At 47.5% G+C, this 13782-nt stretch overlaps 3 protein-coding genes across 8 annotated transcripts in view; 2 read left to right on the top strand and 1 right to left on the bottom strand.

The window, feature by feature from the left end:
• LOC148659799 (Fc receptor-like protein 5) overlaps positions 1 to 997 on the top strand; it is a 35233-nt gene extending 34236 nt beyond the window's left edge. For all 5 annotated transcript variants that reach the window (XM_088633963.1, XM_088633960.1, XM_088633962.1 and 2 more), the window contains one exon: positions 192 to 997. In XM_088633963.1, the coding sequence (XP_088490089.1) occupies positions 192 to 346 (155 nt within the window). In that variant the 3' untranslated portion in view covers positions 347 to 997. The remainder of the gene's footprint in view (positions 1 to 191) is intronic.
• A 577-nt stretch (positions 998 to 1574) lies between these two features.
• LOC148659798 (uncharacterized) lies at positions 1575 to 10518 on the bottom strand. 2 transcript variants are annotated; one of them, XM_088633966.1, is made up of 3 exons: positions 8587 to 10518; positions 7271 to 7516; positions 1575 to 6617 (listed from the first exon to the last, which is right to left on the bottom strand). In XM_088633966.1, the coding sequence occupies exons 2-3, from the start codon at positions 7455 to 7457 to the stop codon at positions 5815 to 5817; spliced, it is 990 nt and encodes a 329-aa protein (XP_088490092.1). In that variant the 5' UTR covers positions 7458 to 7516; positions 8587 to 10518; the 3' UTR covers positions 1575 to 5814. The 2 variants fall into 2 exon arrangements, with proteins under 2 accessions (XP_088490092.1, XP_088490093.1); XM_088633967.1 differs by having other exon boundaries at positions 8464 to 8599.
• On the top strand, positions 10473 to 12078 carry LOC148659797 (E3 ubiquitin/ISG15 ligase TRIM25-like). Its single transcript, XM_088638130.1, has one exon. The coding sequence runs from the start codon at positions 10473 to 10475 to the stop codon at positions 11700 to 11702; it is 1230 nt and encodes a 409-aa protein (XP_088494256.1). The 3' UTR covers positions 11703 to 12078.
• The last annotated feature ends 1704 nt before the right edge of the window (positions 12079 to 13782 follow it).

Raw genomic sequence — 13782 nt, 5'->3', positions numbered from 1 at the left:
AGATGATCAGATAAGCTTAGCGTGGGCCTGGAGTCCATGTTATAAGGACTCACATAGATGATCAGAGCTGGCCAATGTGGGCATGAAATCCATGGTGCAGGGACTCACACAGACGATCAGATCACGTCAATGTGGGCATGGAGTCCGTGGTGCAGGGTCATTATTTATTATTATCATCTGTTTACTTGCAGTGTCTTGGTGGGCAGTGGCCAGGTTAGCAGGCGGAGGATCACTGTGCCTGATCTCCCTCTGTGCCGTTCTGATGCTCCACTGCAGAGCACAGACCAAGGGTGAGACTGGATCCCTGCAGCCTGTCCAAAGCCTCAAGTCCATGACCGCCTGGTGACTTTTTGTTTGCACATCTGTTCCAGTAGTAATTCACCATCAATTAATTAATTAATTAATTAATTAATTTTAATTCCTGGCCAGTGAGGTCAGATCTTCAACACACATTTCTAGATAGAGACAGAGTACCAGGGAGACTTGATTGCCTTCAGTGCCTTCTGAGAACAGGACTGTGAAAAGCCCTCTTGTTTTGTAGGTCATCACTGTCTCTCAGTCTTAGCTTTCCATCACTGCGGACATTGTACACAGCAGTGTCTTCAGTCTGTGTGTTTATAGAAACATATTATTTTGGAATTCTCTCTGGATATCATTAATTTTTCCAGGACACATTGGACAGAAAATTCACCGTATCCCCCTCCAGTCCCTTCCTAGGAGATTTCTTACATTTTTGTCAAGATCCTTACAATGTTTTGTCTCCTTTTTTGTTGGAACTGTTTTTTTCTGTTTTAGTACTGAAAAGCACTTTGAGATGCTACTTTTTAAGATGCTATATGTATTTAAGTATTAGTATTATAAACATAGATAAGGAAACCTTGCTTTAAATCTGAAACGAGTACTGTAAGATATGAGATTGTTCTGTCTCACCTAACTATGGTACAGATAAGGGAAACATCCAGAAGAATCTGTAATTTCAATAAAACATTATTTTATATTCAGCTTACTGTATTTTGTTGTTCAGACTGTTTTGTCCTTAGTTGGGGCTGCATCGGCACCCTGTGGTGATAGGGTGATGTGGGAATTGCTAAATAAATCTGGACAAAGGTAACAGATGTTTACACCAAGATTAAACCTATCCAACAAATTCCTTGATGGAATCAAGAAAAGGTCATTTTTCCCAATACTATTCAGACCTATATATTTTTTCCATGCATGATTCACCATTGTCGGTATCTATGAGCCAGTGCTCATCTTTAAGTCCAGTACAACGCAATCTGGGTTTTGACCTCTCTGAAAAGGACAAAGGTAAAGGTCTAACAGCTGTGTTCAGCCAGAAAACTTAAAAACCTGAAAAGTAAAAACAAACAACAACAGTTGAAAAAGGAAAATACAGACCTTTTAGGCAAAGCAAACTCTAAAAAGCGACAATGGAAAGGTCTTCATTTTCCTGTCTCTTGCAAATGTGACAAATTCCTAGAAAAGCTGCTTTTCCCCATAATGTAAGAGATTAAATAAATTCTGCATAAGGCCTGTCTGTATAAGGAACCCTTCAAACTGAGAGATTTTCAAAGCAAGGTTTAAATACAGAATTTTATTGGAAAAAAAGGACAACTGCAAAGGACAAGAACTGAACTGAACTGAAAAAAGACAAATCTGACTTTTTTCCCCCTCTGATATATTTTGGTGTTTTATATTATTTTTATAAGTTCTGCTTGGAATCGACACTTGCTAGTCAGCTGGGCTCACTGCTATAATCCCACCAAGACATCTTCCTCTTACTCAGCTCCCACTTGAGAACTTAGCAACCACCCCGCCTTGACCGCTGACAAGCCATTGTGGCGTCTGACAACTGCGCCCCCTCCTGGGGAACTCTGGTCACTGTCGGGTTACTGCATAACCCAAATCTGAGCTGGTGATCTCTGCACTGGGCACCCACTTTACCAAGTTTGTTTTTTTAATTCTCTCTATTGCTTTAGCTGAGACGGATCTCTCATAATTGTTAACGGTTTTATAATCAAGTGCTTCACATCATTTCAAAGCCCAACTAAGGACACTGCTGATGTACCCCGAGTGAGGTACTGTGCCTGTTGCTCCAGTCCACCTAGCTGCTGTATATGTGGGGCACCAGCTTTGATGGGGGAGTAATTCCTGTAATTGACCAGTGTCCTGTCCAAGGAGGGGGGAGGGGGGGGGTCACATGCACTCTAGTCTGGATTTAAGATCATGGACACCAGTATAAGCTCGGGGCCAATAACCCTCTTTGGCTCAGATATGGAAATTCTCTGCTTACTGCGCAGTGGACATGTATGCCACAGTGGACCGTGAATTTATTTACCATTTTAGCAAGGACTGGGTCCTTCTCCACAAGAATGATTTTGACCTTTCCCTAGATGTACAGCAACGATCAGCCTTCCTTGTGCTTGGCAAAAATTGATCTAAGCAAGATTATAAGGCAGTGATCTTCAACTGGCCCGGCACAGTCCCAGTTTTTAGAGTTGCATTGGTGCCTTGGACCAGTGACTAAGATATGCCAGTCTTGACTCACTGATTCAATTAAGCAACTAAGTCCTTGACTGAAAATAACCTTCAGTAGTCTATCATTTAAAAAATTATGGTTATCAGTGGAAATGTCTGTCGATAATGCAGTCTAGGTATGATGAAAAAAAAACGATTAAAAATATTACATGTACTTATAATATTAAACCAGCACAGTCAGATAAAGCAAGATTATGTGTTATGTTTACACATTATGTATATTGTGATGCCCATAATATCACTGAACAGATACAGCATAAAAATGTATACACTTAACACAATTACACTTTTAAAATCTAAACATTGGCACAACCCCATGTTATCAAAATGAATACACATTTACAGTCCCCAAGCTCACGGTTTGTAACTGCCTTCACTCGCAACAAGAAAATGCATTTTCTTAAAGGGTCTATATTTGCTCATTAGGTTGCTAGTGTCTTCTTTATTGGATGGTCTCCTCCAGCCCATTCCTGAGACATCGGACTCAACAGCACATCTGGGAGGATTTTTCCAGACTCCCCAAAACAAGCCTCCAGGCTCTTTGCACACACCCCCACTGTCCACATGCCAATTTGGCAGAGCAGTGGTTCTGTGGTAAAGGAGCTGCACCTGTGGCTGGAAGGTTGCCAGTTCAAATCCCACAGCTGGCAGAGGAATCCTACTCCATTGGGCCCCTGAACAATGCCCTTAACCCCAACTACTCTAGGGGTGCTGTACAATGGCTGATCTTGTGCTCTGACCCCAGGCTCTCTCCCTATCTGTGTGTCTCATGGAGAGCAAGCTGGGGTATGTGAAAAGATGAATTCCTAATACAAGAAACTATACAGGGCTAATAAAGTGATGTTATGTTATTTACTGGGACAGTGACAAGTCCATCCATCCATTTTCTAACTGAGAACTACAATTCAGGGGAGCTGGAGCTGGAAAGCAGGGTACACCCTGGACAGCACACCCGTCCATCACAGAGCAGACACGGACACAAACCAGACACAGATGGACTCACACCAGGGGAAAATTGTACAAGATCCCCAAGCTACCAAAATGTCTGTGGGAGGCAACTGGAGCACCCAGAGGAAACCCACACAAACATGGCTTGAACATACAAGATCCACAAAGATAGCACCCCAGGTCCAGAATTAAACCCGGTGACTCTAGTGCTGCAAGGCAACAATGCAAACCGCTGCCACCTAGTGCCTTTTTGTGGCAACCCACTGAAGCTCAGCAGGTGTGAGCCTGGTCAGTACCTGGATGGGAGACTCCTGGGAAAAACTAAGGTTGCTGCTGGAAGAGGTGTTAGTGGGGCCAGCAGGGGGCGCTCACCCTGCAGTCCATGTGGGTCCTAATGCCCCAGTATGGTGACGGGGACACTATACCGTAAAAACAGGCGCCGTCCTTCGGATGAGACGGAAAACCGAGGTCCTGACTCTCTGTGGTCATTAAAAATTCCCAGGGCGTTTCTCGAAAAGAGTAGGGGTGTAATCCCGGTGTCCTGGCCAAATTTCCCATTGGCCCTTACCAATCATGGCCTCCTAATAATCCCCCTCTATGAATTGGCTTCATTACTCTGCTCTCCTCCCCACCGATATCTGATGTGTGGTGAGCGTTCTGGCGCACTATGGCTGCCGTTGCATCATCCAGGTGGGGCTGCACACTGGTGGTGGTGGAGGGGATCCCCATTACCTGTAAAGCGCTTTGAATGGAGTGTCCAGAAAAGCACTATATAAGTGTAAGCAATTATTATTCTTATTTTTATGTCTTAAAAAAATTTTTTTTTTCTTAATTTGGTCTTCCTTGTCTTTTTCTATGCTGATCCACAGATTAGGGGAGCACTGGTAAACATCAGCTCATCTGCTGCTACAATCTGCAGCAGGGGTCGGCAAACTTTTTAGAGCCAGGGCCACTAACAAAAAATGTACTGTACTAACCTTGCTGGGTCATCCGAGTGAAATCCTCTATCTAGCCGATAAACTCACTGACTGCAATAGGTGGCGTTTCTCTGGGCACATCTCCTCTGTGACCTGTGACCTCTTGCATACATGGCTTAATAAACCCACCGTCCGTGAAGGGTCTGACAGCTGCTGCTAGAAGCTGCGATACTCGGTAACGAGCTCGGGTAGCCGCAACACTTTCTTCGGATTTTCTCTTGGACAGCTTTTGCTGCCCCTGAAGCGACTTTTTCAACTGCTCTAATTTTTTTCTTGCATTCAACTCCTGTGTATTCCGAAAAACCTAGCCTGATGTTTTTTCTCGCAATGCCCTTTTTATGGTGTAATCTTTCATCACGGCGATTGTATCCTGAGAGATAAGAGACATTGCCTTTTCTTTCCAAGGGACAGAAAAGTACTCTTCTGACTGTTGGTCATTGAATTTTCGACCCACTGCATCAATTTTTTTTTTTCCAACACGGCAGGAATAACTTACAGTTAGCCTCTTGTCGGTTATAACTTTTAGAACCATTTGAAATCTTTACCTGCTTTCAAACAAGGTCGCATACATTAGACGTAATTTGCGTGACTGAGCCAATCACAGTAGGCAACAAAAATCCAAATGAATTTACGGTAAGAATCAGTTGTAGCACAGGCATATGCAACCTAGGCTAAAGCTGACGTCTGATAGGCTCAAAGTAAAATGCATCGTCCAATAGGTGTCGTTCTGCAATTGACCGTTAGTGCTGAGAGAGAGCAGCAGAGCTAACAAGTAGAGACCACTGGTGGAAGATTTTCAACATCTGATGCAAAAAGTAACCCTTGAGATTTAAACAGTAGTGAGCTGCGGGCCACTCAGAAAAGTTCAGCGGGCCGGATTTGTCCCGCGGGCCGTAGTTTGCCGACCCCTGATCCACAACATTATCTGAGCTTGAGGCTTATTAAGGATCCCTGTGAAACGTTGACTTGGTATCAAGCACTGTAAACATTCAGGGTCATTTCTTGGGGTTTTACCATGTTTCCTTGGATTTACCATGATTCCCATGGTTTGCATTGCACCATACATACATTTCTGTGCTTTATGACCTAGCTGTTAATTCACTATGCTTTACCGCATGTGACTCTTTTACATAGTAAAGCACAGGAAGATCCTACAATAGATTTAATTCAGAGTCCTTGGGTATTGTTGGCTGGACTTTCCGAAAGTGCTCGAAGGTTAGGTCAACCCTGACCACAAATAAACCCTGGTCGTCGCAATGAGACCCTCGTGAACGAGCGCACGAGGGTCTCGTGAAACCCTACACCTGCCCCTTCGGCATCACCTCCCGCTCGTGGATTTGCTGGTGCCGTTTCAGGGTCCCCGGCTGGCCGAAGCTCTTTTCGCACCCCGGGCACTTGAAGGGCCTCTCCCTCTTACATTGGCTCTTGAGCGTGACGGCGGGCGCGAAGCTCCCGCCGCAGGCGGGGCGGGGGAAGGGCCGCCCCCCCCGATGGACGCGCCGGTGGTCCTGCTGGCCGAAGCTCTTCCCGCACTGGGGGCAGCGGCGGTGGGCCGCGAGGCTCTGCGGCTGGCCGAACCCCTTCCCGCGCCGCCGGCGGCCGTATGGCTTCTCCTCGGCGTGGACATGCCGGTGCTTCCCGAGGCTCCCGCAGAGCCGGAACCTCTGCCCCCACTGCCCGCAGCCGTAGGGCGTCTCCCCCGTGTGGGTCCGCCCGTTCGCCCGGAGCTCGGCCTGGTAGAGGAGGCCCTTCCTGCACTCCGGGCGGCGGTGGGGCCGCTCCTCTCTGGGGGCGCTCCGAGTGCGCGATCCGCCGGAGGCGGCTCCCGCCCGTGTGGATCCGCCGGCGCGCCTTCAGGCTGCACACCCTGCGGGACCGCTTCCCCGCTGCGGGGGACGGCCCGCTCCGATCCCGTTGCGCGGGCGACCTTGTAGCCGTCCCCCAGGACGTAGCCCGCGCGGATCGCATCCCGCGGCCAGGAGTCGTCGATCCGGGTGAGCCTCACGAGGGGAAAGGGGAGGTGGGGTCGGCTGGCGGAAGATAGGGGTGGCGGCACCACGGGTGGCCGATCGCCGACTCGCTTAGGGGATCCTCCCTGTTTGCTGGCGTACGTCTCTGCAGAGGGAAGAGAGGAGGCGGCTCGCCCTTCTGCATCTACGATGGGGGAAAGGAAATGAAACGGTTACGATGGTCTTTGAAATCTGGCCATTGCTACCACCCTGCAAGAAATGCCTAAGCATGGATTAGAATAGCCAGCTGGGAGGGCTGATTGATATTTATTAGGTGTAAGAGTTATTAAAATTCTTCAATTCTGATTCTTGTGCTATCGCTGAAATCTAGCTGGGACATCCATAAATCTTCATCTTTTTCCAGTTAAAGCTAAAGTCCCCAACCAACTCCCAACAACCCCCAACCCCGCAAATGCTGTTTCCATGTGTAACCAGCAACAAAATGACAAAGACTTCATATCTCAAGTGCTGAAGCGATCCAACTAATAATATTCATTTATATTTGAAGCTCAAAATATTAGAGGTGGAAAAGTACATGCCGTTTTGTGCATAGAAGACATGGAGAAACTAAATGGAGATTTTTCATACCCTAGGCTTCAAACGTACAGTTTACACGAACTATAGATGGATGGGTATGATCATCAGATCCCTAAATTACAGAATTTAAAGTGAACCCCACAAGATTCAGTGCGCAGCCTCCTCTCCTTGCCAGCCTTCCTCCTGACAGTGATAATTAAATACCGCCTTGTCTCCAGCTACAACGGGAAGACCAGCTGTTACAGCAAAGCAAAAGCTTACGTGCTGCTGCACTTCCTTCCTCGGGGACATATTCCGGGATGCCCTCCTCCTCTTTCGGCTCCTCTTTCCCGTGGACTTTCAACCGGTCTCCGAAACAGGCGCCGTCATTCCCCGAAGCCTCCTCTTCACACTGGTCCATCTCCCAGTGAGGGTGTGACGAGCTGGGCTCCTCCTTCACCGCCAACATCTCTAGCACAGAATGGTCCCCCTGTATCAGAGGGGGTCATACATCTCCAGCTCCCTTTCCTGGATAGAGAAGAAAAGGCTTTCATTAATAATCGTGCGGATTCCTTGCATTTATACGGCTTTTCATCCAAAACTGCTTCACAGACTTGGAGGGTCCCAGTTCAATCACTTGATTCCACGTCAGTCATGCCTGACACTTATGAACCCTACTCCACAGATATATATATATAAGGGACCGCAGGAAGGATGAAGAATTTTAAGGCATGATGTTGAAATGCTGTTTTTCAACACTAGACCCAGGGTGGTACAATGGGTAGCATTGCTGGGGCCCCAAGTTCAATTCCTGAGGTGATCTCTGTGTGGAGTTTGTGTGTTCTCCCTGTGTTCATAAGGGTTTCCTTCGGGTTCTCCAGCTTCCTACCACAGGCCCAAAATACACTGCCGGTAGGTTTATTGGCTTCTGGGAAGAGTGGCCCTGGTGTCAGTGTGTGTCTGTGTGTGCCCTGCTCCCACCCAGGGTGTACCCTGCCTTGTGTCTCTTGCCCGCCAGGATCCAGCTACTCCTGTACTGGATAATGATGCTAGAGAATGGATGGAACATTTGAACAATTATTTTAAAAAAGCTAACAGCTACAGTGTGTGGTGATAAGATTCATGTTTTTAAATGCTTCAGGAACAATGCTCAGCTATCTTACTGGTGACCACCACATCACAGTAATTCCGAAAAACCCACATTATTATCCATCAACGGAATACTTATACTCTATAACACCTCTCAATATTGTTCATTCTTATGGCACTTTACGTAAATTATACAACAGAAACAGATCAAATACAAAATAAAAATCCCACAAAATAATCCAACCCAATTTACTCCAAAAAGAGAAAGCATAAATTATTGAAGGCATCCATAGTCAGAACCCGCCGTGCACGTTTAAGGTATTTGTTCACAAAATGAAAAAAAAAACTACACATAAAAACATGCAAAGGTGCATTAAAACTCGCACCGGTTTAGATGATCCTGAACGCCACAGACCAAACCTCCCTGCGGGGTCCGGCAGAAATTTGAGCTCGGGGCTTTCCTGGTATGGGTAGGCCGCACAGAGCGAAATAACCCCGTAAACCCCTACCTTTCTATTAATCATCACTCTTTTCAGAAGCCGCAGTCAGAAGACACGGGCAGCGGTTCAGCGTGCTGTTCAAGCCCGTTTGCCAAGCACACTGTTCGCAGCGTCAGAGCCATTAACGGTGCTGACGAAGGCTGCCATTGCACAGAATAATCCTCCGTCAACTCCACAGGTGTATCTGGAGTGAACGGACTAGGAAACCGCGCTGAGCGCATCATCTAGCGACGCAACCTCGTACTGCAAGAGTACAGAAATTAATGTTGCTGCATATTATCATCCGTTACGCTGCGTAAGGCAGTGAAGGGTACCGCCGACTGACGCGTTTCTGCGAAAAAGCCCCCTCAGACGCACCAATTCGCTCTGCTAATGAGGTATCTGAATTGGCTTCCCTCACATCTTGCTTTTCTCCTAATTGCAGAGGCAGAGCTGAAGAAATGTGGTCGATAAAACTTTCCGCTGAAAATATCTCGTTAGAATTGTACACAACGCCATTTCCCGACCGGGAGCTGTTCTTTCAGCACCTGCTATCACGAACAGTACTGTACCATTACTGTAAAACCACGGCCCATGGAAAACTCGGGTTATAACGTGTGAACCAGCGAAGTCAAAATGTACAGTATTGCCGAGTTAAGGATAAGATTAAAAAAAAACAAGCATATGAATTATATATTGAAAATAAAATTACTTGTGATCTATTTAGAAGCAGTGAATCGTGATCGTGGAAAAGCCAGAAAGTTTTGCAGGTATTTAATCGAAAACAGCTCAGCAGCACGCTGTCATCTGTCAGGAAATTCACTAGGGAGAGGTTATGCCTGTGCAAAATTCTCCCGGACCTCCAGATTACAAGCAGAGCATTTTGTTATATCTGTACTTTACGATTGTCCACCGAGAGCTTCGCATTACTGTAGATTTTTAGATAAATACTATATTTACATTTGAAAGCACGACTAAGCGAGTTAAGATGTCAGTTCAGTAACAGAAGAATCACACATATCATGCATCTATTCCCAGATTTATTCCATTATCGTTTGGATCGAAGAGATCGATTGATACCGAATAGTCATATAGCTCTCCAAATGTGTGTTGTCACTTTAACAGCCTCATTTGTTTCGGGACATTATTGTAACATCGCGGAAATCCAGAGACTGAGTCGGACACGTTTCGCAGACATCCGTTCTTTATTGTGCAGTTCTTAGGACTAACAGAGAATGGCAAAAACGCGCTGAGGCACCTACAGTAACTGCCGTAACGCAGTAACCCCGAAACATAAGCGTAATAGCGTCGTAAACACACGCTGCGTGCTACATAAAAATTCCTAGGCCACACATCCAAATTTCCCGGGTGGAGGCCAAGGCTCACACGTGTGATATTTTACGACTATCGTCTGCCTTCCCCCAGCTCTGTTACTTAATTGCCTTAATTGTTTGACTAATCGGATAATTATAATTCGTCTCCCCGTGCCAATAAGTAACCACACACAGAAAAGCATTATACCCCGAATTGGTTGCCTGTATCATCACCTCTGAGGAAAATACAAGGAAAAAATCATTATCTAGATTTTATTTTTTAAAGAATGAGATAAGTGAGGATTCGTGCTTGGTCGAAAACGAAAGAAAACCCCGAGACTTTGCCTCGAAGGCATTACTAATTAGGATGAGTCGATGTCCTTCCTCCATCGTTCATCGCTCATGGACCACAGCCGATTAGACATTTAAGCGTTAATTACAAGCGTGTTGTTTAAATGAGAACAGGTTTTGTGAATGAGAGAATGCGCTAATGAGGTCGTAAATAAATATGGCCTCTCTCCGCGTCTGTTTAATATTTCAGTGAGGCTGGGGGCTTCGTTCTTGCTCTATTCTTTAAAGGAATCGTGCTTGCAAACAAAACACATGGCTCTTTCTAAATCGGAGAAGCCCTTTGTGGAAGAGTTGAGATGCGCGATCTGCCTGCAGTTTTATTGCGAGCCCAGCTCGCTGCCCTGCGGTCACAGTTTCTGCCTGGCGTGTATCGCCGAGGTCATCCGGAGGGAGGATGAGGCCGGCTGGCCCCACACCTGCCCGGAGTGCCGGGGCGAGCACGTTGGGAGCTCGGCTCTGCAGAAGAACTTCAAGCTGGCCAACATCGTGGAGGGGTTTAAAGCGAGCGACGGCACCTCCCCGACGAAAGCCACCTGCGACGTGTGCTTGGACAGCCCCAAGGCGGCGGCGAAGGTGTGCCTGAAGTGCGAGATCGCTATGTGCTCCGACCACCTCAGGCCCCACTTCAAGCCGGCGTTCCGGGGCCACGTCTTGGTGGACCCCGCCCCCGACCTGGGCGGTAGGAGGTGCTCGCTGCACGCCAAGCCGGTCGAGTACTTCTGCCTGACCGACAAGACCTGCGTCTGCGTCGTGTGCGCCATCGAGGGCGCGCACAAGAAGCACGAGGTGAAAAACTTCCGGAAGGCACGGGCGGAGCTGGGCACGACCCTGGACCTGCGGCTGAAGGAGGTGGACGGGAAGCTGACCGTCTGCCAGACGCTCCTGCAGAGGGGAAAGGAGGCGGAGAGCGCCGTGAAGGCCTCCAACGGAAAAATGGCGCGGCAAACGGCGAGCCTTCTGGACGGGATCGTGAAAGAGGCCAAGACCTACAAGTCCAAGGTGATGGAGGTGGTCGAGGACGAACAGCGGCGGGTGGAGGACGAGTTCCGGGGGAGAGTGGCCAAGCTCTCGCTCCGACAGGCGCTGCTGAAGGACACGCGGCGTCAGATGCAGGAGACGCTGCTGCTGGCTGACCCGTTCCTGTTCTTTCAGAAGCTCCGGGCGGTGGAGGCCAAACTGGCCGCCGCCGAGGGGCCCGAATTCGCCCTTCCGAAATCGATCGACCTCAGGTGCTTGAAGATCCCGTCCGATGTGGAAAGCTCCACTTCCGCCTTCCGGGCTTCCTGGACAAAACTGCAGAAGTCCTTGACTGCGCTGATCGGAGAGGCGGCGCCTTCTCTGGCTAACGCGTGTGCACCCGGGGACCACCTGCGCCTCTCCAGCTCCTCCAGCACCTTAAACTCTCTCTTCCCTCCACGACAGTCCTTGTCCTATCGGGTAAAACCGACGTCGGCGGCGTTGAAGAAGAAAGATGCCAGCTGATCGCTTCCTCTTTTCTAAGCTCTGCAACCTCAACCTCTTCCCCGCTTCTCTGAGCTGGGAGGCCTGCGATTTCACTTTTTTTTTTTAAATGACAGGATTTACAGGCTAATATCTGTACAGGCTGACCGGTGGGGGTGGGGGGAGGGGAAACCAGTATTAGTGTAATGTCGTCTTTTTTTTGTGAGTCTGTCGTATGGTGAGGAGGTCGGGAAACCGTTCTGTGCATCGGAAGGTTATTGAATAAAAGTAGGTTGTCTTCTTGAACAGCCGCATCTCCGGGTTTCGTAGAACATCTGTCCTGTCTTGATCGAAACTGTCTATTTTTTGTATGTAACAAGTATTTTAAAACTGAATAAAATATTCTTGCTTCATCCTTTTCGCGGATCTGCCTAGGAAGTCTGTTCGCAGCCTCCTCTTCTGCGTCCTTTTAAACCAACCCCGCTCCGCCTTCCGTTCTTAAGTATTACCAAACATTCAAGTAAACTGGAACTTATTTTCCTCAACGTTCTTACTTCCAGAAACAATTGCGAAAATACCTCAAACTGTGTATTCACGTAAGTCAAATTATTGGTCCGTCAACCTGCGTACAGGGACCAACGGATGTTCAACTTTGTAAACGCATCTCCTAGTTGCTTAGTGCTTCTCTGCAGATAAGTGTAGCCACTCCATTCACAGACCACAGCACAGCAGTGGAAGCGTGGACAACAGGCACCTCTTTACACAAGGGGCTGTGGATCACTTTATCTGGCTGGGTAATTAACGCTGCCACGCTGATCTGTTCCAGTAAGCGGCTGTAGGAGACGCAGTGGATCAGTTACCCATCCAAAAAGGCTGGCTGGTAACGTTTTAGCGCGTCCGGACCCTGTCCATTGCAATTTCCAAAATGAAAATCCGGCATCTGCCCTTGCTTTTATAATCACTTCTATCGCTGTCCCATCGTTTAGGCTGTAATTCTTAGTGTTTCTTTGTACTTTCATCCCAGATCGTAAATTTGCCTTGCAGTCTGGTTAAAAAAGACCCAACAATGCACTTAACACAAGACAAACCCATGATCACATGAACGACAAACAGGAATGGTAAAGTAAAAGTTAAAACCGGTCCCAGTAGGGTTGATTATGATTAAAGAGGAAGGCAAGAGCCCTGAAACGGACAATAATTGCTTACACTTACATAGCGCTGTTCTGGATACTCCACTCAAAGCGCTTTACAGGTAATGGGGACTCCCCTAAATTAATCGATCAATTTATCAAATGCACAACAATACAGCATGCAGCAGTAGCTGCTGGCAATGAAATGTCTTTTCTGTGAGCTCACGGGGGGGTAAATATCACAAAATTGAAGTGACAAAATAAGGTTAGATACTAATACATAATGTAATAGACTATGAGTAAAATAAACTCAGCCAAAACTCGATATGAATAGAGCTGCTCTGTGTCCATGGTGTATGCAATAAATTATGTCCAAGTAGTGCAGTGTGCACAGTACAGTGAAAACTGTGTCCATGTAGCCATAGTGATTTGCTGAAGGAGCTGCAGGTTGGCTATTTAGCAGTCTTACTGCCTGGAGGTAGAAGCTGTTCCGTAGTCTGTTGGACTTGGACCGAATGCTTCGGTACCGTTTACCGGACGGTAGGGAGGAAAACAGTTTGTGACTGGGATCCTTGAGAATGCACCTGGTCGTCTCCACCACCACCACCACCACCACCGGTGTGCAGCCCCACCTGGATGATGCGACAGCAAGCATAGTGCGCCAGAACGCTCATCACACATCAGCTATCAGAGGGGAGGAGAATCAGTAAAGTCAATTCATAGAAGGGGATTATTAGGGAGCCAGGATTGGTAAGGGCCATTGTGAAATTTGGCCAGGACACCAGCGTAACACCACTGCTCTTCTCGAGAAAACACCGAGGGTCAGGACCTCGGTTTTACGTCTCATCCGAAGGACTACGGCGCCTTTTTACAATGTAGTGTCTCCATTACTATACTATAGTAAGCCATACTGGGGCATTAGGACCCACACAGACCGCAGGGTGAGCGCCCCCTGCTAGCCCCACTAACACCTCTTCCATCAGCAACCTTAG

Source organism: Lepisosteus platostomus, chromosome 6 (assembly GCF_059453375.1).
Source record: "Lepisosteus platostomus isolate fLepPlt1 chromosome 6, fLepPlt1.hap1, whole genome shotgun sequence".
Taxonomy (NCBI): domain Eukaryota; kingdom Metazoa; phylum Chordata; class Actinopteri; order Semionotiformes; family Lepisosteidae; genus Lepisosteus; species Lepisosteus platostomus.
This window is presented reverse-complemented; position numbering and strand designations above follow the sequence as displayed.